General features: G+C 41.3%; 2 protein-coding genes across 4 annotated transcripts in view; one reads left to right on the forward strand and one right to left on the reverse strand.

Annotated features, from left to right (window-relative positions):
• LOC128754422 (tropomodulin-1-like) lies at positions 1 to 15,006 on the forward strand. 3 transcript variants are annotated; one of them, XM_053857028.1, is made up of 13 exons: positions 1 to 18; positions 471 to 629; positions 3,845 to 3,883; positions 3,961 to 4,104; positions 6,420 to 6,576; positions 7,337 to 7,453; positions 8,685 to 8,774; positions 9,491 to 9,621; positions 9,717 to 9,824; positions 9,938 to 10,081; positions 10,323 to 10,467; positions 11,469 to 11,568; positions 12,237 to 15,006. In XM_053857028.1, the coding sequence occupies exons 4-13, from the start codon at positions 3,982 to 3,984 to the stop codon at positions 12,253 to 12,255; spliced, it is 1,134 nt and encodes a 377-aa protein (XP_053713003.1). In that variant the 5' UTR covers positions 1 to 18; positions 471 to 629; positions 3,845 to 3,883; positions 3,961 to 3,981; the 3' UTR covers positions 12,256 to 15,006. The 3 variants fall into 3 exon arrangements, with proteins under 3 accessions (XP_053713003.1, XP_053713002.1, XP_053713004.1); XM_053857027.1 differs by lacking the exon at positions 1 to 18 and adding an exon at positions 25 to 413; XM_053857029.1 differs by lacking the exons at positions 1 to 18; positions 11,469 to 11,568 and having other exon boundaries at positions 25 to 629; positions 12,237 to 15,005.
• Positions 13,730 to 25,756, reverse strand: part of LOC128754423 (complexin-1-like) — an 18,229-nt gene continuing 6,202 nt past the window's right edge. Inside the window, exons 3-4 of the mRNA XM_053857030.1 lie at positions 16,766 to 16,944; positions 13,730 to 15,107 (exon numbers count right to left, since the gene is read on the reverse strand). Coding sequence (XP_053713005.1) covers positions 14,916 to 15,107; positions 16,766 to 16,944 — 371 coding nt within the window. The 3' untranslated portion in view covers positions 13,730 to 14,915. The remainder of the gene's footprint in view (positions 15,108 to 16,765; positions 16,945 to 25,756) is intronic.

Genomic DNA, 25,756 nt, shown 5'->3' on the forward strand with positions numbered 1-25,756 from the left:
CACATCAGAAACGAGCAAGTAGGTCTCTACTCGCGTGAACCTTTGAGCTTCGCAGGTTTCTTTTAACATTTAACGTGATTGTTTTTTTGTTTGTTTTTTTTAACGTACACCTACTGGTTTATTTGTCTTTAATGCTCAATGTGGTTTACCTGCTGCTTATCGCCGTCGGTTGTCAGTATTTCGTCCCATGCTAGCATACAGGTGGAAGTGCGTTTAAGAGCAAATTAACGTGTGTTTAATATGTGTTTCGAAACTTAAATGAACTCTTCCCCGTTGACGGGGTTCCGTGACATCACTTGGAGTGACAGAGCAGCCGTGTGGGGGGAGAAAGAGGAGGGTCTCAAAGTTTCCTTTGCCCTTTATGGGAGACGAGCTTCTACCTCCGCAGACAGTCCACCGAGGACGGAGAGGAAGTTGTGTGAGCCCGTCTGGTTTCGGATGATCTCGGGATTAACTGTGTGTCATGGCAGTTTTCTCCTAGAAAACTTCTCCAGGATTCCCGCTTCCGTGTCCCCGCAGTTGAGCCGGAGGTGCAGCGAGTCGCGGCGGCTCTCGGAGACCATATCTGGTCAAAGTATTCGCGTCTGTCACCCAGCGGGATCGTCCGGCTATATATAGACCCGAAGGAGGTACGTATATAGATGCAACGCTTCTTCATGAGCCTTAAAGCGACTATTGTTTTAAATCGAATTATGCATTTCTATTAGGCACATGTGAGCACACGGCTTTTAATAACGCTTTAAAGAAACAACCGACGTGAAAGTCTGATTTCTTACATTTGCATTATTATCGGTAGAACATAAAGTGCATGGAAGTTGCATCGTCAAAAAAATAAAAGTACAAAAGATAAATCACGCAAAACGTTCCCTCGCATATGAACAACTTTTGCTGAAGGCACATTTAATTTCCCCCTGAATGTTTGAATAAATTTCCTGAAGTTCAATAATAAAGAAAAGAGCCTGGAATATATTGTAACACTCACCCAAATTATAAATCTTCAGCAGGTGCTTTGCCGGATTTGCACGTGTAATTCTTTTATAAAACTGTTGACATTTAGCTGTTTTCAACTCCCCCGCACCCAGTATTTTTTTTTTCTTTTATCCATCTCTGCTAGATTGAAGTCTGTGTATGTTGCAGAAAACTGATAAAATACCCTGGAACCTGTTTTTGTTAAGTAATATGGATCATTTTCCTGTCACTGCATGGCTTGAAAAATAACTGGATGAGATACGATTTGCATAAAAACCTATTTACAATGATCAGAAGTGGCTTCAGGAGAAGGTTGCAAGATTGGAAATTATATCATGTAAGTTCAAGATAATAAATCAATGAAAGGTGATCAACACTGCGGTGGGGTTTTAGTGCCTCTTTCGTTGTGCAAATACTAGATCGTATTGTGATTGTGAAAAGTGTCATGCTGACCAAACATGATTCAATTGTGGAAGTTCAGATGCAAACCTTTCCCCACAGTATCCTACATAGCATCACAATGTGACATTTGCATTTAAGCATTTAAACACATAAAAATGCTGAAAATAATTTAGATTTTTTTCCCAGCTAGTCATACCTCTGTTGACACTAGTTGCCCACTAGGAAAGTTGCCAACAAGAAACGCTCATTATAAACTGGAAAATGCACTGTACCGTAGTCATTACAGTAATTCCCATTTAAACCCTTTCAGAGATGCATTCAGGTTTGTATTGCCATTTATTTATCTACACTCTGTTATGTTGTTCTTTTAATCAAAGTAGGTGCAGCTGTAGTACATATTTCAGTGTTGTTCAGCCTGTGTTGTTTTCATTCTTTCATCCTTCATTCTCAAATACACTGAGAAAACTGAAGTTCTGTTGAGGACAGTTATTTTGGCAGTTTACCTTGGGGAGGATTAATTGTGTTTGAGTGTGATTATACTTGAGAGATTGCTGTTTACGCCAGTATCAAAACTTAACGACCGGTTGACTAATGACCTTTGCTGCTATTCTCAGAGGCTGTGGGACCTCAAACGCCTGTTTAGAGGGCCAAACCGTATTTGATGTGAAAATGGGCTTTTTTCATTGCTTTTCTGTTTCAGTTCACTTAATCTTGTCTGATGAAGCATGTGGATGCAGAAACTTTGTTAGTCCACCGGCAGTCTGTTTGACATCATCAGAGCAAGTCGGGCTCTTCCAGCACACTTGCAGCGTTGTTTGGAGTTCGGCCCAGATTTTCATCTTTGGTTTTGGAAACTTGTCCTGTCACGGAGCTTAAAGAAAGCAGAACAAAACAATGGCACGCTTGACCCCCTCTTCTCTCCGGCACTTGGCCAGATAGCCCAGCTGACGCATTCAGGATCAAAAGCTTTGCAAGTTTTCTGCCTAATTTGATGCGTGATCCCTCGATGAAGACTGTGAGGTTAATATTAGCATGCTGTTACAAGAAAGCCATGAAGAAAACAGCTCCAACTCCGGTCGTGGCGTTAATTAGCCTGATGTGTAGAAGCAGAACACATGCTGCGTGTTTGGTGTGGTGACCCACAAATGTTCTGCTGTCCTCTTCCATGAACAGCTGTCTGCCCCCAGCTGAGAATCTGTGCTGCCTGTAAAACCAGACAGAGGTCTTGTCTGGACACAACAACAGCTGAGAGGAGAACTATTTTGGACTTTTCTTTTATTAAATCACACTCAAAAAACACTAAATAACCCTCAGCCAAAGAGCTACTGAAATACGTGAAAAAAACGTGATTGTGTTTGTCCATGGGCAAATAAAAATCCTGCTGGGAAACAATGACGCAACCATTAATCCACCAGACTTGCTCCGCCACTGTAACAAAGATGTCTGACTAGCACACCTTGTCACTACAATTACTTTAAAGTCCATTTATTTTAGCTATTTTGTACTACTGTCAAGTTGTCTGTTTTTTAGCGCGTTCTGAACCCAGCTGTGCTTGTAAACAGTAGCCTTATAAAGCTATCCAAATCAATAGGTCTGAGCCATTAAAATTAAAAAATTTCAAAGCAGCCATACATTTTTTAAAATATATACCTTCCCTTCCCCTTATCCTGCATTTGAACTGCAGCAGTACTAAACAACAGTTTTATATGACCATCTACCCATAGACCTCATTTCCTGCATGTCGTTGATGGACAGTTGTCGCCAGCCAATGGCAGACATCCATCTTCAACATCCTTTTGTATTATGTTTTGTTTTCCTTAACAAAAGTTTCCAGTAAACCTATAGTCATACTATAACAATATTGAAGTATCCGATCTGAATACTGAGATGTAAAATTTTGCCAAATTCCTCAGTCCTGCGAGTGACCAAAGCAGTGGAGTGGTGTAGTGTAGAAGTTGGGGTCAAAAGATGGAAAAGTCAGAGCTTATTCATAACAGAAAAGAGAAGCAGCTTGGTTTGGTTTCCTTCAGTGGAATAAGGGTCTCTGTGTTTTTGTTTTAAACTCTCATTGGACCAAAGAGCCGCTTACACAGGCTCATTGTTTCATAACTGTTGTCTTAAACATGATTTCCTTGTAGAAAACATTAGGGTTGGTGTTGTTAGAGGTTTTGTGTCTGTATACAAACTCTGATTTGGTTTCTCTGAACTTAGATATCTGCTGCTCATGTTGAAATTTTCACATTAAAATAGCCCTTAACCACGCAGAGCTTCTGTGTGTTGTGTTTTTGTTTTTCACTAGTTTTCACTTTTTCCCACTGATCTTTGCTGTTCTCAGCAAGAGGCTATGTTAAATCTATCAAACAAGCCTTTTAGGCTTGCGTGTCACTCTGACTTTATTTTTTGTGTGGAACTAATTGAAACACAAAAAATTGTTTGCTCGTATTTATTTTGCGTTTTTTTTTTTTTATGACAGGGCTGTCCAGTGTTTTTCTTGCCTACAAGACGGGTTGAGGTGAGTCTGAGCCCACAGTTCACAACAAAATAGTCCCTCATAACTTATAATATTTCCACTGTGTCTGTGTATTCCAGTTTGTAGGTGTGGAGTCCACCATGTCTGTGTTAAGGAAGGAGATGGAAAAGTACCGAGATATAGATGAGGACGAGTTGCTGCAGAAACTATCAGAGGAAGAGCTACAGCGTCTAGAAGATGAATTGGAAGAACTGGACCCAGATGTGAGTATAGAACAAGAGTTGAGAGGCCGACTCTGTCGTTGTTGCCCTTGTATAGATGTTTGTCAATGTCTGCACACATTTACTATTCTTCTTTATCTGTGCGGTGTGTGGTGGTTTCCCTGCTTATATTAGCGCCCTCGCCGCAGCAAAAGCAGCGCATCCGTTTCCCTGTTGTTTAGTCCCAGAGACCTTTTAATGAGGTGTTTATTTCTGCTTTTGTTGCATCTAATGCCAGCTACCTATCGTTCGCCATGCATCACTGGTCGTAATGACAGCAAGTGCAACAGTTATTGTAAATGCCAGAGCGATGACTAAAAGAGAACAGCGTGATACATTTGGTGGGCTTGCGTCAGAGGCCCGCTTCAATAAAAATAAAACAGTAGAAGCCACAGAGCATGTGCTTGTCTTGGTCATTGGTGTTGAAGTTATTGCACCATGGCAGAAAACACTTTTGGGTTTTCCCAGCAAGACTGCCCACATATGTTCCAGGATGCTGGGTAGAAGACCTCATCATTTCCTGGACCGACAAACAAGTCATGTGTCTCCATCGAGAAGAACTTTGTTTAAGGTTACAACCGTGGCCCATTAGTCCTGTTTACAAGGTTGCTGTGCAAATGTCAAGTTCAATTATTGATCCCGATTCGAGATAGTTTGTTAAATATTAGTGTAACACACACTCATATTTGACGTGGAATGAGCCTTATCTGATTCCCTCTGACTTAAGAGCCCCTTTACTTATTATATATTTATTAAGAATAGCCCAACAAAGTAACATTGAATTTACAAGCCACCAGTTGTAAGTACAGAACTATATAAATTCGCATTACCGGACCCGTCCTAAGGTTCCACCAACAGAACCATACAAGGGAATTAGTTTTGTTTTTAAGTGGTCCTGCCAGAAGTACAGATCTTTTTTTCAAAGTCTACTATGTTCATCATAAAAGCTCTTAACAAGGGGTGTAGGGATTTTTAAAAACTCTGTGTGGTAGATGACTTCAGAAAAAGGGAATCTGTGATGTGTGCAAAACTGTGAGGGCATTGAAAAGGAGTTGTTTTAGAAGTTATTTAAGTTAAACTAAATAATTGTGTACATTTTTATACATCACGTTTGTTTTGTTTTGCATGACAAACAGCAGGAGGAAAATCAAAGGGAATTAAATCTACTGTTGTAAGACATAATGATAAATTATTTACTTAAAAAAATAATGTATATTACAACATTTTTCTGGGCAACCATTCCAGGTGCGCTACATTATATAACGTGATGTCATAACCAAAACATTCATGATGATGAAGAAGAATAAATGAGACTTGGAATGAGAATGGAATGGAAGCTTGGATGCACAAAGCATGTTGTTCTGAGCAGCAAAATATTTTTTCACAAGTAGTGCACTTCCATCCTGAGGTTTCATTTGATGTGGACAGATTCAACTTAAATTTGATCGTTCTGGTGTCAAATATTGAATTGCGATCAACTGAAAATTTTTGATTTCATTAACATAATTTTTTTTCCTTAAACTCTTCTAACGCACCGTTATTGCTCGTTTTTGATACCTTTCTAGTGGTTACACGAATGGTGAACTGAACCAGCACGGGCTGTTGTGAGGTGGGACTGTGAAAAGGGGACAGGAGGTACAGTACAGTTAGAGGGGACAGACATCTAATAGAGTTAAAAATACCATAGTAGAGTGAAAGAGGTGAGATAGCTGCAGCTGATGCAAGTGTGTGATATAAAAAGCCTGGCAGAGATTGTGCGATGGTCACCTTGTTCACCCACCATGATGAAGACAGAGGATGAACATTACAGGAGCCAAATGGGAGATTTCAACACTAATCCCTGCAGTGAAGCGTATTTCTAGTTTATGGCTGATTCCAGTGTTAGCCATTTTAATATTTTGGTATGAATGTGTGGGCTTAATGCAGATCTGAGGAAAGAAACTGTTGCAAGGCCTCAGAGTGCCGAGAGGTCAGATAAGATATGAAGCTATAAGTAGCACTTCTAAGAGCTTGGTTTAAAGTTTAAAAATAACAGCACAGTTCTAAAGCTCTGGGAAATGTCTAGCTTCTGTGTAGTGCAGGGATTTGGATAACATTGACTCTGAGGCTTGTATAGTCACCAAACAGAGTGTCAAAGTATTTTTTAAATCTTCTGTCATGATGCTTTTATGATTGATGTGGCTCATTACTGAGTGATATTGATCAAGTTCTGCTCAGGAAATCGATATCTATTTGCTCTCTTTCAGCCAAGAGCATCCGTTCTCTGATCCTGGTGCTTGAACTTTTTTTCTTCATTGATCATTTTTTTCCATGTTTAGAATGCATTACTGCCTGCTGGAATGCGGCAGAAGGACCAGACCAAGAAGGCACCAACTGGAACGTTTCAGAGAGACAACCTGATTGCCCACCTTGAGAAACAAGCCAAGGAACATCCAGACAGAGAAGACCTGGTGCCTTTCACCGGAGAGAAGCGAGGTGATTTTGTGTTGCATTTATTGTCATTCATGTTGAACCTAGTAAGGTGGAACAGTTTTCCAAGTTAATGGAGTGGTTTGTTCTTTCTTGTGTGACCTTTCCATGGTGTGCTACCCTCTAGTCCTGCATGTGATGGCTCTGGCCAGACTTCATATCAAGCAGGGGGATCAGCGATAAACAAGGAAAGATTATGACTGCGTGAACCTCCTGTGGAGTTGGAAGACAAAGTCAGCGAGAGTGTGACCACAGTGGAAATCGAGAGATTCCGGACGTGTCGTTGTGAAACTTTAGAGGTGGACACTGCTGTCACCCCCAGTATTTTTGGCAGCTGTCTTAGCAGCTGGGTGGGAGTGACTGTTTGGAAGTGACAGATAAGACTACCCTCGGGGGGCGGATTCATTTACAGACATTCTATTTCATCCATGATACTTAACTCTGGAAGTTTGAGCTATTTAGCACAACCCATTGCTTCTATCAAATTGGACTTTTATCATATTTTCTGTTGTTTAATATGCACTTTGCTGACCCGAGTTGGATCATGATTAATTCCATTTATTGCTTGTTTGTCTCCACTACATTGGTTTAGATTAGTATTTTCAAAATGTTGTTTTCAAAGCCAAGATAAAGTAGCAGTTTGCTATTTATTCTCTTTAATCTCATCTGAGTCATCTAAAGATGATGCAGGAGTTTCATTCTCACCTTGCTTTGTCATTTCTGTTTCCATTCAAACTTTTTAAAATATATCCCATTGTTTTTGCAGGGAAGGCTTGGGTTCCTAAAACAAGAGTGGACCCCATCATGGAGAATGTGACTCTGGAGCCCGAGCTGGAAGAAGCTCTGGCCAGTGCTACTGATGCAGAACTATGTGACATTGCTGGTAAAGAATGCACATAAAGATACATGCCGTTTTCAGTGTCAGTTTATCTTTAAAAAGATTATTTAATCTTAACCTTTTTTTCTTCTTGCTCCGCTTTTTTCCAATCATTGATTTCATTTTAACTCCATCTCCATCTAGTCCTTTGACTGAAAGAGTCGTTCTTGTCTTCATCTACCTCTTTTTCATTTCCCTCAGTTCTCCCTTCATCTCACCACCTTCCCCATCCATCCATCCATCTCCTCCTTCGCCTTTTCTGCTGGATCAGCGGCTATTAGCTGATCGTCGCACAGGTTATCTTTGTAGGCTGCACGCAGTGTTTGCACGGCCAAACCTTTAGATAGTCAGAACCAAATAAATGACTTTAAACACGCCTGGTGCGACTGAGTGAGCACCCGGGCCAATATTGTCATTTATTCCACTGAAATGCTTGTTTGATAGTTCTGGCATCAATGTCCATATTATTGCTGAAAATAAGGAGTTTTCATTCATGAATGAACTCTGCATCATGTGAGCCCAATTCATTGTGTTAATGATGGTAGATTGTAGTTGTGTAAACAGTTTTTAAAATCATCAATAGAATGTTTAAATCGGCACAAGTTTCATTAAAATGATATATGGGTTTTTGAACTTTTAGCTTCTGGTTTATATTTACAATTGTGAAAGCAATATTTTTAGAAAAACATAGTGGCAGAAAAAAAAAAATATATATATTGCATGACTATTCAACATCAGTATTATGTTCTCATTTATCTTGCATATGGTGTTTTATTCCTGTCGAGTGTGGTGAAATGTTGGTTTGACACCTCCAATATAAGAGACATTACTGCATCGATAATGTGTCAACGTGATGACTTTAATAAGCCCTTGAAAGTATCATGCTCCCCCTCTGTCAGGAGCTTGTTGTGCTTTGTCATTGTGTATCTTGCGAAGACGATATGTCCTTGTGGTCTGGATGCAGCTCACGAACCAAAGCTGCTTCTCCTTAAATCACTTTTATACCTTCACCGACTAATCCCTTTCCTTCCATTGCATTGATGACGTAGCCGCTCATTGTTGTTCAGCCACCCAAAAGAGGTCAGGCCGCAGGCTTGGCAGCCAGCAGAAGTAATGCACTGCTCAGTTTCAACCCTAAAAACTACTGAGTGCTTGTCCCCTGAGTGGTTGCAACAGGACCAACAGTTTGTTTTACCGGAGTTGTCCCAATACTAACTGTTCTGTGCATGTCTTTCAGCTATCCTGGGAATGCACACGTTGATGAGCAACCAGCAGTACTACGAGGCTCTGGCGAGCAGCAACATTGTCAACAAGCAAGGGCTGAACAGTACGACACACACAAACACTCCAAGTGTGCACTCTTGTTTCTCTAACTGCACAATGTATGTGCGGTCAGAAAAGATGGGCTGGCTTACAAAAACATCACATCATATGAAAAAAATGTTGGAATGATTTCAGTTGTGATGAACGTTTGTTTTCCTTCCAAACATTACAGTTGTATTTTTACACCACCCCCACTTGGAGACACAATAGTTCATGCACCCACAGCACTTCTCAGTCCCTCAAAAATAACATTTACCTGCTCACTGTAAACCGCCGTATCTGGCTCAGCTAGAAACACTTTTCCAAACACACATAAACTAATGAGTGGTTTATTTTTGCACCATGACTTAACCTATACATTTACCTTAATCGCCAAATAGAGACCGGCCGAGCATCTGACTTCCAAATATGACTCTCTCATAAAAATAGTTGCCTGTAAACTTGTGAATCGCACGCTCCAAGCTGCTGCAGCTCAAAATTTGGAGATGTTTTCAACATGACCTGTTGAAGAGTCTTGTCTCAAACTAATCCTATCAAACGCACATTAGTCATGGTAGAGCTGGTGAAAAGGAGTAATGGACTGTTGACTGCTACGTTTTGTTTGGCCGCTCCGTTACTTAGTTATGTTGCTGTGTTTTCAATCTCTGTCTGAAAGTGATCTCATGAAATCTTTCCAAAATATCAGTGTGCTCAGGCGTCTTTCCCATTCTCATGTATTAGGTGTGATCCAGTGTACCCAGTACAAACCTGTGCCCGACGAGGAGCCCAACGCTACTGACGTTGAAGACACTTTGATCAGACTAAAGAGGAATGACCCCGAGTTAGTGGAAGTCAATCTTAACAACATCAAGGTGTAGCATTACAGTTTACACATCATGGAAGGCTGTATGTGGTTGTCTCGTGAAGACATATTTAAACTTAACATACTGTATTTTTCTCTACTCAGAACATCCCAATCCCAACACTGAAAGCGTATGCAGAAGCTTTGATAGAAAACACTGTGGTTGAAAGGTTCAGTATCGTGGGAACCAGAAGCAATGACCCTGTTGCATTTGTAAGTTGCACACAGAAAATATATTCACTCATCAGATGATATATTTTGGCTTAGTCATGCTTAAAAGTGACACAAATATTGTTATTCTTTCTGTTCTTCTTGATTCTTGTCAGGCTCTGGCCGAGATGCTGAAGGTCAACACAACACTGAAGAGCTTGAATGTCGAGTCCAACTTCATCACTGGGGCTGGAATCCTTTCCCTCATAGAAGCGCTGCAGAACAACACCACACTACTGGAGCTTAAGATAGACAATCAAGTATGACCATAGCACAGCACACGCAAGGAATGTTTGTTCTTACTTGATGTTTAGTTAGATCCTAGGTCGTCAAAAATGAAACATATATTTGAATAACTTCTCTGGAAATTTGATGAAATTATTAAAAATGCAATTATAATGAAGAAAAAGTTTGGCGTCAGTCACAGTGAGTTTTGGTGGTGAATTCTAGCGGAGCGGTTGGTCCTTTGTGACTTCATACCTCCCTTCCTTGTGAGTGCAGAGCCAGCCTTTAGGCAACAAGGTGGAGATGGAGATCGCCAGCATGCTGGAGAAGAACACTTCGCTGTTGAAGTTTGGCTACCACTTCACTCAACAAGGCCCTCGTCTGCGGGGCTCCAACGCCATGATGAACAACAACGACCTCGGTGGGTCTATCACATAACGCACACTGATCTGTCTCACAACAAAGTCCTTTTCAGTCGACAAGGATACGACAAACAAACAGTAATTGAAGTTGTATGTTGTGTGATGTTTGGCAGCCACGGGGCCCCTCATTCAGCCAAGACTTTATCTTCACACTTTATCTTCTTGCAGTCCATTTTATTTCAGCTTTAAGAGAAGAGTCAGTGACATCAGCGACTTGTAACTCAGCGTTGCGGCCAGATGCCCTCAGCTTTTTGAGACAGGACTTTCCCATAGATGACATCACATTCTAAAAAAGTTGTTGCATGAGAGCGTGCTGCAGGAATGATTTTCTTGTTTCATGATAGCTGATGTTGATATGGACTTTTAGGGGGAAAGTCTCTGCGGGTTTTGCTAAAAAAACAAAACAAAACAGCACGTTCGAAAACAGCTCTTGCTTTCGAAGGTTACAGAGTAGCTCTACCCAGCATTTTGTTTTCTCACCTTCTATAAAGCTATCCCCAGCTAATGTTATGGTCCTTTGGTTTGGCTACAGTTCACGGTATCTAAGCCAGTGATGCGTAGATGAGGGTTCATGAAACAGTGTTCTACTTTTCAGAGGCCACTAGATGGTGCTGTTTGCTTTAGAAATGGTGTGAGGTTTCCAATAAAACGTTTTACAGCAGACAGTGCAATCTGGTGGCCTCTGAAAATCAGGACGCCGTTTCATGAAACTTGCTTAGATACAGGTGACCCTGCTCCTCCTGTCAGTGCACATCCTTCACAAAATAGTTTCCAAGTCGCTGACTCTTCCCAAAATATAAGTCATGTGATGTGACAAGTCGCGGATGTTGCAGTTTGCAGAACTGTAATGAGGATGTCTGATGAGAACAACACAAGTGACAGAGACTCAATGAATGTGTATCATGTGAGGACAGCTGGTGTTGATGTGTAACTCGTGCGTGGGTTTTTCATGATTGTGGCGACAGTGCTTCATACTTTCCCTCCCTCTTTCATTTTAAAGCCCGAGTCGTCAGGTCACAGTCTGATGGCTCCTTCACACTAACTCTGTCCGTCCCCGAGCTGGAGAGAGCCTTTGGGAAAAAGTTCAAATCCAAGACTAAGTAAACTTATTTGCCTTGCTTCCTCTTGCCAAAACTGACAAGGCGCTTCTTTACTGCTCCGAGAGCCTTTCCTCTGCAGCACTCGCCCCTTGCTTTGATCCTTCATTTCATTTTCCCTGGACAGCACCCAGTACTGTCCGATACTGGAGAGAAGTCCAGTCCTGAGCGCACCGGAGCTATGACAGGATTCTTGTGTAGCGCTTCATGCCTGCCTCTAGGGAGGTTGGATGCTATTTTTATTTAGGGATGCATGGTTGCTATGGCTGTCAAAAACTGACAGTCCAAACGAAAGAAACAACATAAAATGTAGTGTAGTAGTGAACATTTCTAAGATTTAGACTGAAATAGATATGTGGATTTTTAGATAAAGATGTCTTACACTTTCACGGATAAATAAAAATCATGTCTTATTTTAGCTCAAAAGTCTTCCTGTGCTTCATCACGTCTTATTGCTGCGTCATTGAATTGGAAACATCTAGGCAGTTTTGTTCTCCCTCCAGATCTTCTCAGTCTTTAACTCTGCTGCTGCAAGAACAACACCTTGGTCTTTCAACCATTTTTTGCTTTCCAATCCTCTTGCTTCTTGCGAAGCAAGCAAACTCTGCTCCTCAAGCCGAGCATGATGACCAAGTCTTCCTTTTCTCACTTCTTTCTTTCTCCCACCACAGTAAGAAAGAGAAGGCTTGAGGGAGGACCCATCTTCCCTAAGTGTCGGACGAACGTGTAGACCCTCCTCCGTCCTTCAGAAGCTCTCGTTCAGCATCACTCCATTCATCAGCAACCCAGACACGACCGGCGTCTGTGTCTGAGTGTGGACTAATTATTTGACAAAAGAAGACCAGGTCGTTCTGCTAAGCACAGATCAGGAAACTACGCAGGTGATTCTGTCATTGTTTTTCAGTTTCTTTGAATGAATCATGAAAAAAAACTTAGCTTTGAACATCCAAACTCTCGAAGCTATTCAAGATTAAGCAGGGTTGAATATGTAGAATGTATTTTTACCATCACCCGATTACTGGATAGTGTAATGTGGTAAAAAAAAAACAAAAAAAACAAAAAAAAACAACTGTGTAAAAATACTGCTGTAAATGAACATGTGCACACTAATTACACTGTTGCATCATCCAGGATTACCTGTCTACGGAGCACTGCTGCTGGCAGAGAACAGCAGCTGTTCAGTTTGAGTGTTACTGACTCATTTAGGTTTTTTAAAATTCACTGTAAATTATTCTCGCACCTTTTACAGTGATCGCAGCCAAAATAATGGAGTGCATGTTCCGAAAGTTCTCTTTTATGTAGAGTGTCTGTGTCATGTTTTTGATCACAGACGTGCATGGGCCTCGATTATTTTGCACCTAAATGCAGGGTCTGTTCCTGGTGAGCTCAGAGGTGAGACACTGTTGCGACTGTCGGTGTCGGGATGTCATCGGTTTAACCCAGATGTAGTGTTTTCATAGCGCTTACGACCAAGGGCAACATTTGCGATGGCGTCCCTCAAACTTATTGATAAATCAAAACCAGAAATCACCATAAATATATGGCGTGATGTATCAAAATCGCACACCAATTTGAAAAAAAAACTTAATTTCTCATGAAATAAGCTTTATGAAATCAATGAAATGTAGCTTCTTCATCCAGTTTCACTTGAGTGCTCCGTCGTCCACTCGACCCCATCGTGTGTCTCTGTCAAAGGTACGTGATGAACACTTGGTGCCGAATATGACCAACCTGCTGTCAGTCACTGGGTTCGTTCGTCCTGTTCTGTGTTTGTTACTTGGTTAGTGCGTTGTGATGTGCCTTGTTAGAAAACTCACTCTTGGTTTCGTTCTTGTGTTTTGTTTTCCGTTTTTGAAATAAATAAACCGTGGAAACATCGCGTTTTCTCCCTCATTATTAAACCCTTTTGGCTGTGGTCTAGTCTCGCATAAATGGGAAACAGCGACCATCCGCGGAGGAATCATGCAACTACAAAAAAAAGGTCATTTTTTTTCACTTTTTGTTGAACACAATTTGTTGTGGCGTTCAAGTCTTTGTCTCGGGCCCTCAGCCAACTCCGGACCCTTGGCTGGGGGCCTATCTTGTTGCAAGTGCCCTGCTTATACACAACCTTTTGTTATTTAAACCTTAAGTTACCCCCCCAAAAGAATGAAGCGACGGTGCCTTTAATGTGAACAAGGTTTTTATTTATTTTCAGGCAGAAACATACATAATAATCCTTTATTGCTCATAACAGCGTCTTCTGGTTCTTCTCAAGTGAAGCTGACACCAACCTTTAATCTCAACTATTCATGTTTGATTATCCACCAGTTTTCACGTGAAGCAAAACCTATTCTTGTGGTGTTCCATTCTTGATTAATAAAGCTTCAAAATTGTGTGCACACATTTCCATATACACATACACACCTGTTCAGTATTCTCCTCATTGTACAAAGTATATTTTTATAGCAATAGTAGTACTAGTGTATACACGGTAAGTTCTGTTTTTATGGCTAAAGGTCTCAGGTTTTGGCTATTCTTTGAACTGATATGGACATTCATCAGTGGAACTATATGGAGGAAAACCCTGCAAACCTGAATGCGTATCTAATATGTCTTACCGTTATTACTCTTATTACCGATAATATTTGTCAGAATATCAACATGAAAGTGAAAACACACTTAAACTCGAGAGTTATTGCCTTCATATTTTTGCAGGACAAAGACAAAGTGGATTTATTGTACATATTCACACGAGACAGACTGCATGCAAGATGTGAGGATTTCCCAGATCCATAATCTAATCTACACACTTAAAGCAAGTCGGGATTGGAAAGCGAGAGGCGAAACAACACTTGGGACAGGTGACATGTAACACGGCAACGAAACATCATTTCCGACTAGGTCAAACACATATGAGTTGCTTAAGGAGAACACAACGGAAGTCTCGGACGTTCTTTTTAAAATATGGCTTATCAAGTTATGTTGACTTTTAGGAGACACACAATACCATAGATTTAATCGTTGACTTGCCCTTCTTCAGGCTTATTTTATGTATTTATATACAAACTGGAGTGAGTTTTTGTCTTGGATGCAAGGAAAGCTCTTCAGTTGTCACAGGGAAGAATGTCAGGAGGCGTGGCCTCCTCTTCTCTTCTGTGGTGGAAAACAGCTAATGTGATATTACCAGCCCAGTCAGCCAAGCTCAGTCAACCAGGCTTCAGTACAAACTGCTGGATCTGCTCTTTAAATGTTATGATCTTTAATATAAATACCAGCATTACCTATTTCAAACCCCCTGACGGAAGCCATCTTTGTGAATGAAGCCTACTGACCTAGCCAGTGATGTCAGCATTAGTTAATGGACTAAGCTACTTCTTGAGCATGTCTTGCAGTGGCCCTGGCAGGTACTTCATCACTGTGTCCATGATGCTTTCCTCCTCCTCTTCGTCACCGCAGCCGGCCGGTACCGCCTTCTTGGGTCGGGTCAAGCTGCCGGCGGCGGGCTCTTCAGCGGCAGCGGCGGCTTCTGCTTCAGCCTCTTCTCGCTTTTTCAAGCCGTACTGGTGAGAGGGGAACGGTTACAGTTACACTTGTGTTTCTGACTCACTGTTCGGAAACATTGTTGCCAAGACTCACGATTGATTCGTACACAGTGGAACATATTGAGAAATAAATCTCTGGTTCTCAACTCATCAGGCTTTTGGTTACAATAATAGCCCCCAACATCATATGCCCTGAAATTATATTTTAATAAAACAAATGCCCAGGAAAGGGCCTCCAACAAACTCAAAGCAGCTTTGCGACCCACTTTTGGGTCCCGACCCACCAGTTGAGAATCTGCTTTAGTGGTTGCACTGTAGCTCACAGGTTCAAGACTGGCTTGATGCAACCCTAGGTTTGGTAAGCACAGGCCTGGGTTAAGTGTGGCCCCGTGACTGTATTTTTCAGCCCTCAAGACTTCATTGAATATTATTTTTGTGTATTTATTCACTGTTAAAAACACTTTACAGCCATGTTTTCGTATGTTAGATTTCTTTCTCTTTCTACATTTCTTTATTTGTTATTGTTATTCAATTGTCATCTCTGCATTTTTTGATTCTTGTTCAATATATTAAGGTTTAAAATAAAAGTTCCATTCTTTATAACTCATTGTCTCCCGTTAAAAATAATAATTCCTTTTTTTATTGTTTTTTTATTTTATTATCTATTTTTAAGTTTTACTCTTATTGACTGTACATAAAATGATGTAAATTATTAAAAAAATAATTTCATATGTATGTTGTTCATTTACTACTGTAATAATAATAATAATAATACACAAAAATAAGGAGACACTTTTCCCCTGTGGGCAGGGCGAGTATATAATGTGACACCTCCTGAAACTGTTTAAGTTTCTGAGGTTAACTTAAATATCAAATTTGTCCATCAATTCAATCTTTTTCCATTGGATTAGATTTAACTAAGGACTTGGGGGACAAAGATCCGTCGGAATGCAGCGCGTCAGTAATCTTCCCGCACGACGTCTCATAAGATTAGCAGGACTATCATCCCCGTCTGTTTAATGTGATACAAATCCGACAGTCAGAGGCCTGCGTCTGTACTCATAGAACTGAAGTTACATTCAGGTAACTAATATTTCTTTTGCCTCTTATTCATTACATGTTTTGGGACTTAAAACATAGTGCAGTTGCACATGAAGTAACGTTATGTTTGAGGTGGTGACAGCAGTGGATAGACACCTCTAACTTGTGGTTGTGTCAGTGAGATTTCGTACCCTACATTCGCGACCTCACAAGTCTCACAGAATGGTCTAAGAAGGCCTGGGCTTCATGATGTCTGTGGGGAGCTCAGTCTGGCCTGTGCAGATACTGAGAACTGCAACGCAACTGGATGGTTCTAAGGGGAGATTTGTGTTGATCACAGTACAATAGGAAGTTAAGAATAGTCCCCTTTCATCTTGTTAGACCTGATGATGTATTGTGCTTCATCCTCACTGAGTGTCGGGTTTGTGATTGAATATGAGGACCACTTATCCTCCTTCAGTTTCAGACCTCACCCTCACTCTGGCTGCTCCTCGCCTTTCGGTGACAAGATTTACCACTTTGATTTGAAAATGTTTACAGAAGAGACACCGTTTCTTTCTGTATCTCCACTGCATTTAGATGTTTAAATTCACAAACACTTGACACCATGTCAATCCAGCGTTGGGTGACGATACCTTATCTCTGATGCCTTGCCTCATGCTTTCCCTCTCAGCCTCCATCTTGGCGTACTTGGCCTTCCTCTCTTCCTCCTGCTGCCTCAGCGCCTCCTGCCTCTCCTCCTCCTTCTTGGCTGCGTCTGGATCCTCCTCCTTCTCCTCCCCTCCAAGCATCTTGCCCACATCTGGAGGACCTCCTGCGAAGGTACACATGTACGTTAAGCAACACACAATCCCTCTCATGAGACAATGCCACCAATTTTACTTTTCACTTTTCAAGAAGGCTTTTACAACCAGTGTTTCCAGTAATGCATTACTCTCATATCACAACCGTTGCTATTATAGCCATTGTCAGGAAGCGAAATATTACCATTCGCTTTCTACAACTGCGTCTTTGGGCATGACATCATGTGCGGGACACGCCAGTCAACGTGCGGGCAGCTCACGTGTCAAGCTGCTGGCTACACAGCAGTAAATAACAGAGGCGTGAGGAGAGAGAGGCACATTTCTAGCTGAAAACACAGCCACTACTTTGAATTAGTGTCTGCCGCCGATATAGAAGGTATTAACCTTGCAGGTACCACCAACGCGCAGAAATCACCGGTTAAAGAGAGCGAAATAAAGTAGCCTCGCAAATGTGTGGAAAGTGCGAACTCAAAAAGCTATGTACCAGTTTTATTTTTAATCCTCTTGATAGGCCAAATTAAACGACACTTACGATTGATTTTTAGACTTTTATAGATTATTTTTTCTTTGGTGCAGGAAGAAACAGTATTGATGTGAAGTACTGATGTAGCATTTTCTCGCGAAAGTCATACTATGGCTCGTCTGAGTGTAGAGGCAAGTAACAGCAGCCACTGAAGTGCAACTACTGCCTCCAGGTGGCCAACAAGAGTTTGGCTAGGACTTTGTTTTGTTCATACTTGTACTCTTGCTTTTTGTGTGTGGTTTTCACTCTAATGGGTTAGAGTGTGTCAAAGTAAAACATTGACTGTATATTCATATAAGTGAGATTGTGCTAATAAAAAGACCCCAAACATGGAAAAACACTGGACCCCCAAGAACTCCAACCTGAAAACTGACATAAAAGATGCCAAATGTAACTTGACAAGTTGACAACTTAGGTCCTTTTAAATTCAAGTAATCAGTAAAGTTACTAAGTTACTTTTTGAGTCGCCGGATTACTTTTTCAAAGTAACTGTGGCACCACTGTTTACAACCAATGGGAAATGTTTTTCATGGCTCCATCCGTAAGTCAAAAAGCAGCCCTAAGATAGATGGTACTAAATTGTCTATGGGTCTGAAAGGGAGCTGTGCATTTTGTCTCACACAAGGTCCCTGAATAGTTGGGAAAAGTAGAGCAGAAAGACCCTAGTTTGCGACGTATACGATGATTTATTAGTTCCATAGTGGGCGAAAAATGCGTGGCATGTGTGCGGAAGCTGGGAGCGGAAGGGAACGCTAAACATGGCTGTTGTTACGCGGTAAAATAAATATATTGGGAGAAGAAGCAGGAGGAGTTGAAAGTAACAGAAGGTCCCAGTTTGAGGGATTAAACAGCAGTGTGGAGTGAGAGAAGGAGGGCAGTTAACAGAGTGAATGACAGGAATAAATAGCTTCATTGTGAAGGAAAGACAGGCAGTGATAAGGAAAATGAAATTAATAGGAAGGGGGAGAAAGAAGGTTGTGGGATTAGAGACAGACAAGGGGGCGACACAGGAAGGAATGAAGGGAAGCGAACGGGACAGAAAGACAGATTGCTCTTTCAGTCGGAGGCTCATCTGGTATTGTTGCTGATTTGACTCATCAGCATAATAAAAAACAGAAATGCCGCAAGCGACGGAGATAAAAGACAGGAGAGACGATGAAGATGAAGCGGGAAGAGATGACAGGAGAAAAGCAAGCAAAAGCGTCTGCAAAATCAGAAGTCTATTTAAAGAATGAAAAGCTTTTCAGCTAACCAACCTAATCCTGTTTAAATATGTAGGACGAGTGTTTGAAGCTCAGTTCAGTTGGATGTTGGTCCTCTTCAGAGGGATGAGAGCATCGCTTAAGACCTATCCATCTATCTGGAGCCATTCGCAGCTGATATTTGGAGCAGAGTAATAAGGCAGTATGAATGACGGCATAAATAAAGTGAAAGTATAAGACGATAAATTGTCACTCTTGAGGGATATCTGTACGCTAATGACAGTTTGATGACCATTAAGCCGTGTGGAGTCTCTTCTCCTCTGCCTTAGATGTGATTTGATCCCTTGTTACGTCTGCATATTCGCACTTAGCCATTACGGCCCGTCAGAGTTCACGCAGTCACGGCAGTTCCTCTGCCAAAACGTGGACAGATGTGCTCCAGCTTGCTTTTTTTGTACAACTGTGTTGGATTCTGCCTTTTATATTACGAAGTTGAAAAAGTTACAGAGATGTCACTACACATTGACTTCCACAAGGGGGCTCAGTTGACAGCACTTCATGAAGACGTAGGACACAAAAAACCAAGAATGTATCAGCTCAAGACAAAACATAGACGTTCCCTCACTGGGACTTCAAAATGTGACTCGGCTGTGAACTCAAGTCTTAGACCAGTGATTCTTAACCATCGCCCATGGTTGGACCGCCAGCGCCCCCTAGAGGGCTGCTTAAAGTTTTTTGTTTAACACCTCTGGGCGGTGAGGGCTGTTAGATGTTTTAATACACTTACCACATATGGTGGAAGTAGTATGTCATTGAACTGACTTGACAGCTGCAATTTTGTGATGCTATGAAGAAGTGAAGAAGTGAAAAAAAAATGACAAAGAAAGTGATGGTGCCCCCAACAGTAAAAACTGTTCACCTGTTGGAGCAGTTTTTTTCATTAATGAGTATATTTTATGGCGATATTTTCATTTCCACTTTACTTATCTTCTTTTGAGTTAATTTGTAGAAAACTTTTTTTTAGATTTATACGTTTCATCATATTTATTTTATTCAGAATTGTATTCATGGCGTCCAGTTTTTTCTATTTTCTCAACAGTTTGCATCAAGGTTATTTTTTTTTCTTTTTTTCTTTTCTGCTGGTTGGAATTTTCAATGACAAATGTCTTTGCGCTCACATGGTTTCATGTCATTTTACAAGGTTTTGGTTTGTTTACATGTGTAGTTATTGAACACAAATGAAATGAGTAATTCTGAAATCACAAATCACTGCTCAGACTAATGAATCAGTTCTATTCCTTGAATGGGCCCCAGACCCATTTGTTCTGTGGTCCCTAGACCACCAGTGATGTCAGTGACATGAAATGTCATCAACGTCCCAAAACGGCGTTGAATGAATGGTTTAATGCATTTTGTCAGCACCCGGAAAGTTGATATATTTTAGGGACTTTATCGTGTTTATAAAGTTACGTTTTATGAGTTATTTTTCAGCCAGTTCTGAACGGAGCATCGCGAGTGAGCAGCAGCGATTCAAGCCATGAATCACGGTTCCTTCATAACTTTGTTAAATCACGATGGCGCTCTACAACACCAGTGTTTCATTGCCCATTCAACAATGATTCTTAAAAAAACAAGATTAAAATATATAAAAACCTTTTGTATTATTGGTGTATTCAATAAAACATTGCGATGCTTGATGACGCATATGGCGCCTCTACATTTTCAGTATAATATTTCCATTTTGATAAATAAATACCAGGGTATGTTTTAGTTGTGGAGTTGCATGAAGGTTTCCGGCCACTTTTCCCCCTTCAATTGAATTTCCCCACTGTGGGACTAACACAGGCCTAATCTGTGTGTCTAATCTGAGAGATTACATGGCCTGAGAAAATAACGAGTTCAATACAGAACTAAGCATTACCTAGTTACTGCGGTGGTTGAATATGAAGACATAAAACTGGCATCCAAATGTTGGCAAAAGACCACAGCTATGCCTTTGAAGATGTGCAATGCGAGAGTCAAATAAATAGTCAAATAACTTGGCAAACCAAAAATCTCTGCTCTGCACCAATGTAGCATCACAGCTAATGGTTAGCATAGAACAGGTGGATGCTGCTCTAACAACTTTCCTCTGTATGTTTTTACGCCTTGAAATAATGGCTCTGGTTGATTAATATCACGGTACATCAGCATACTTGAACCATTGCAATACAGTGGTACCTCGGTTCTCGACCACAATCCGTTCCAGACGGCTGGTCGAGAAGCGAATTGTTTGAAATCTGAATCCATGTTTCCCATTACAATGAATGGAAAAAGAAACAATGCGTTCCAAGCCTTAAAATAGTCTTTTGTAGGAGTGAATGTAGAGTGTCTGCTGCAGGTGCGCTGTTCCTCTATGTGTGTGGCCGCTGCATGTGGGAGGGGTTGCCGAGTGAGTGACGTCTCTCCAGAAGTGAAGAGGTGCCCGGTGCGTGTCCAGCTCTGAATGTGCGCTTCTGTGCAGTTTGGCTGTGACAAAGTCATAAACCAAGTAACTTAGCTCTGTCCCAGACTCGCCTCATCCCTGTCCCAGCTCCAGCCCACAACAGGACATCAAACCCTGGAGTGAGCGCTCCAGCCTCGGAGGTGTGGAGAGCGAGCACCTCCCCTGTGACACTCTACCAGGCTCCAGTGTGGAGACAGGAAAGGTTTTACACCTCAATATGAAGAAAAAACAGTCAGTAAATGTAGCTAACGGGACACGTCTGCATACAGAGGCTGCGTTATACACAATAACAGAGCGCATCGTGGGTCAGCTGATCGGTCCGAGCACGTTATGTTTTTTCTGGCATTTTTCAGGGGTGTTCGAGTTCTGGATTTATATTCGAAATCGGAAGCAAAAAAATCTCAATTTTTGTTCGAACTCCGATTTGTTCAAAGTCCGAGACGTTCGAAAACCGAGGCACCACTGTATATCGTGAATGTATCGTATTGCCACTCCTACATCGCTATCAACACGACCAGCTTTCTGCCAAGTTAATCAGTTATTACAATCATATTCCACTCGGCAGAATTTATTTTTGTGTAGCAGAATTCCAGCGACTACCTAGTAACAAAGAGCGTGAAGAATCTTTTCTCTGTTCGATGACTCAGCTATAGAAGTGTGTGAAATACTGTTTGCTCAGAGGCCAGTATTTAGGCGGTTCAACACCCCTCAGGTTGTTTTTAAAACGATGTCAGATTTAAATATTAGTATAGTTTTTATGAAAGCGAAGGAAAGCAGAGCAGAGAGTGCCATCTAGAGGGCTCTGACAATGAGGCTGCAGACTGATGGAGCGTCCCCAGCCCAGTCCTGCCAGCCTCTCCTGGGTGTTCCACGTCTTTCAGCCGCGAGGACTGGCTCCTCAAAGTTATTAGCGCTCTCAAACTGCACTTAGAGAGCAGCTGTCCGTGCAAACATATGGGTTTGAATAATTGCTGACTTCCATTTCCAAGTCTTTCAAGCATGAGTTATATTTGGTTGAGCAATGACTCATCGGATGAGACTGGCTCATTATCATATGTGTATGTGATGTGGAGGTGTATGATTTATTAATGCACCCTGTGCAATGATGGTCACATTAGCATCTGGGCACAGCGCTGAAGCTAGCAGCCTGTGTCCCACTCAACATCTGCTCTGTTTCTTCTTCAATGCTGAAATTTGGTTTGTCCAATGAAAAAAATAGTGGTGGAGCTTTAGGGAACTTGTTTTTTATTTCTTTGTGTGAAATAACCTGACTGATCTTTCATGCAGTATTTTTAGTGAAGATATTGTTCTCGGTTCAATTCAGATTCAAATAATACCTTCTGAGTTTTCACATGAATTGCTATTGAAGTCACATCACTTCTGAGACACGGGGAAGGGTTAACAATATTTTCTCAATACTCGTCCTGACATTTAATCTAGCCAAGCTTTCACTCCTCTAAGTCTTTCTTAAGTCCCGACAGAAAGTCGATTGACCTCTGCTGACTCTCTGGAGCTGTGAACTTTTCACTGCATCAGATAGGGCCCAGACTCTTTTCCCCACACAACTTTCAAGGCTAAATCCCTCCAAGAGCGCAGTTCTTTGGGAAATCAGATTAATAAAAAGCAGAGGACTTTTGGGAACTACTTTTAGAAATGATCTAAAATTCATGTCTCTGGGAAAGTCTCAGACGGCGGCGCGATGTAACAGTGCGTGTGCGACTAGGTAGCAGGGGTTCTGTTGCGACGTAGATGATTTTTGTACGCCAACCTTTCAACAACAAACCCTTCATTTGAGCCGCGTGAGTCTCACAGACCTTTAGCATTGCAGCTGACGTCTCTGAAGAGACTTTCACTCACGCTTCCTGTAGCGCCTCCCATAAATTGGATTGGCTTGATGGGAACTTACAATCGAGCTGCCACCACAACAGCTCGATGTGGCTGAGACAGAACACTAACTGCTTCTTCCCTGATAGTTGGACGTGTCCTTTGGTTTCAAAGAGCTGTCCACTCGCTGTATCATGGCGAGAGCATCACATTACCTGCACCATCTTCCATTTTCTACTCTTAAATGTGATCTGTTCACTTTTGTCTTGGGGCCATCTGTTTTTTTTTTCTTCAGTGTTGCTCCATAAATAGAGGGTTTCAGCCTAAAGACAGTCATGAATGTAGTTTGAGTGCAATGAGTACTGCGATCGCCAAGGTTACCTGCGAGGAGTCGATGTTAGTGACCCTTTCGACCAATCAGTGGATGGATTTCTGATTTCCAATCGCAACGGAGTGCTCCTTAATCTGATTATTGCTACTTCGAGACAGATCTCTCTAGGGCTACGCCGTTCCCGTTTCACAATGAGCACTTACTTAAAAAGACTTCACCTTCCTGAACAAATGTGAAGCGCACTGTGTTTCCATGCTGTTCATACTGGTTGAATATTCACACAAACAGACAATAGACAAATGATAATTCGCTTTTTTACTGCCTGACAATGTCTTTGTCAACAAGAGGCATGCGAGCAAAAGCGGCCACAATTATTTCCATCTCGCTTTTATTCTGCGAAGCGGCGACAATGACAAGCTTTTAAAACAGCCTTCAAAGCTTGATATTTGGGCATCATTTCATATGATGACTAAAAACAGACTCTTTGGCAACAATGAGATCTGCTGCTGTCACAGCCTACTGAGAGGGGAACACAGAGCAAAGTGTGAGAGATATTCACTCATGGTTAGCAGTGCTGAGTCTCATGGTTAACTCACTGTGTGCACAAATGGGACGCTCTAAATTGGCTTTAATAAAGATGACTATTTATCCTGCATAGTGTAGAACCACTGAGGTCCACTCAGTCCTGATCTTCTTTCAGGCTAATGTTAGCAGGACTTAATCGGTAATGGTTTCTTTTTAAGAGGTCTTTATCAAGCAGGAAGCAGATTCAAGTTTTTAAGAACCGTAAATCCCAGACCACAAACTGCATGGCAATATTAGCCACACCCACTGAATTTAAGAAGGAAAATGGGTCTTGTTCATACATAAGATGCACCGTAGTCTGCACTGTAGAAAGGTCAGTGGTGCGCCCGGCTTAAAAAGTTCTGGTTCACTTTACCTACAGATTACTTCTAAACTAATTTTGAAAACGGGGTCCAGCATGGAGACTGACTCATGAAATAAACTGGGCAATGTTCTGAACTTGAATGCTGTTTTCACCCGTGTGTCCGAAGTTCCGACACCACAGTCGGTCTCAGCTGCTGCTTCCTGTCTCCGGTCCTCCAGGAGACCGGCTCTGTTGGCGGAGCCGTGGACATGCGGGTAGAAATAGCGCATTTTGAGCGCTGTGATTTCATTGGTTTGGTGTGACAAGTCTCAATAGTTTGGCAGCATGACGCTCTTTAGCCTGCAAAAAGCCACATATTAGCAGCAGCAGGATTGAGATCGCAAGAAAAAAGTAGCGGCTCATAGTCCAGACGTTACAGTAACTTAATTTTAGATGTTTATATCATTTTCAAGATTCTTGAAAAGTTTTTTTTTCTTTTATGTATAAAATAGTCATCAACATTTTGATACAATTTATGTTTATGTTTTCTCATACGACACGTCCCATACTCCCGTGCAACAGCTCACTAAATGCCGGTTTAATGTCTGAGAAAAGCGATCTCACCTACATGTCTTATTAGTTCCACCATTGACAAGAGACAAATTCAGGACCACTATTATCCAAACAATTGCCTTGATTGAAAAAATGTTACCATAAGCGTGCAATGAAATAACAAGAGGCAATAAAATGTTCACGGTCCAATAAGTGAAACAGCATTTCTCCTGGGTGTTCAGTCTCCAATCTTCCCCCAGATATTATTCAGGCTCACATGGTGGTTACAAACCATGACAGTGCAGAAGGGTCATTAATATGATAATGCAGCCTACAATGATTCAACAGAGACTTCTTTTTTTTTTTTGCCGGCACTCTGAAGCTGGAGGGCCGTTGCATTTGACTGAGCCCTGTTAGTTTGGAGAAGCCCAACTTTGTCAAGCTGGGAAGTGCTGAGCTGGCGCCAAGGCACTCAGTGACCAGAAGCACTGCGCATGCCAAACTGTGCTGATGGACCCAGCTTCAAGTTGAGAGGCAGCGTTTATGTGCACCTGAGAAGTGGCTTTGAACGTATCATTAATTCATGATCTGCAATTTCAACGACTTTTAAGATACTTAAAGTATGAAACCAATATAAATCATCATATGCTTTGTTCCTAGAGTATTATTAACTTGGTTATTTACCTTATTTGTACTAATAATCGTATTCAGTATTGTATTGTGTATGGTTTGCTTTTATTTTTGTTGTACGCACCAAACTTATCTGGTTTATACAAAAATTCATTCCATATCAAGCTCATGTCATATTAGATAGTTATATTAGAATTAGTTCCCAAGTTCCTTGTATCAAAATAAAATGCCCCTTGTGTTGTGATTGGTCAGGTTATGAACTAAATAAAATGAATTTATTTTCTTATTTAATTGCCTCTCAGTGCATCAGATGCAGAATTCTGACTTTAAAGTCTGACTTTATTCTCAGAATTTTGACATTATTCTCTGATTTCTGATGTTAAACAGCAGTCTGAGGATTCCCACCCC

This window comes from Synchiropus splendidus, chromosome 2, assembly GCF_027744825.2.
Source record: "Synchiropus splendidus isolate RoL2022-P1 chromosome 2, RoL_Sspl_1.0, whole genome shotgun sequence".
NCBI classification, from domain to species: Eukaryota; Metazoa; Chordata; class Actinopteri; order Syngnathiformes; family Callionymidae; genus Synchiropus; species Synchiropus splendidus.

Excerpts from the sequence above, each read along its gene's own strand:
- LOC128754422 (XM_053857028.1), top strand. The coding sequence starts at position 3,982 with ATGTCTGTGTTAAGGAAGGAGATGGAAAAGTACCGAGATATAGATGAG. Across the intron at positions 4,105-6,419 it reads TGGAAGAACTGGACCCAGAT|AATGCATTACTGCCTGCTGG; the intron begins GTGAGTATAGAA and ends TTCCATGTTTAG. Across the intron at positions 9,825-9,937 it reads GCAATGACCCTGTTGCATTT|GCTCTGGCCGAGATGCTGAA; the intron begins GTAAGTTGCACA and ends GATTCTTGTCAG.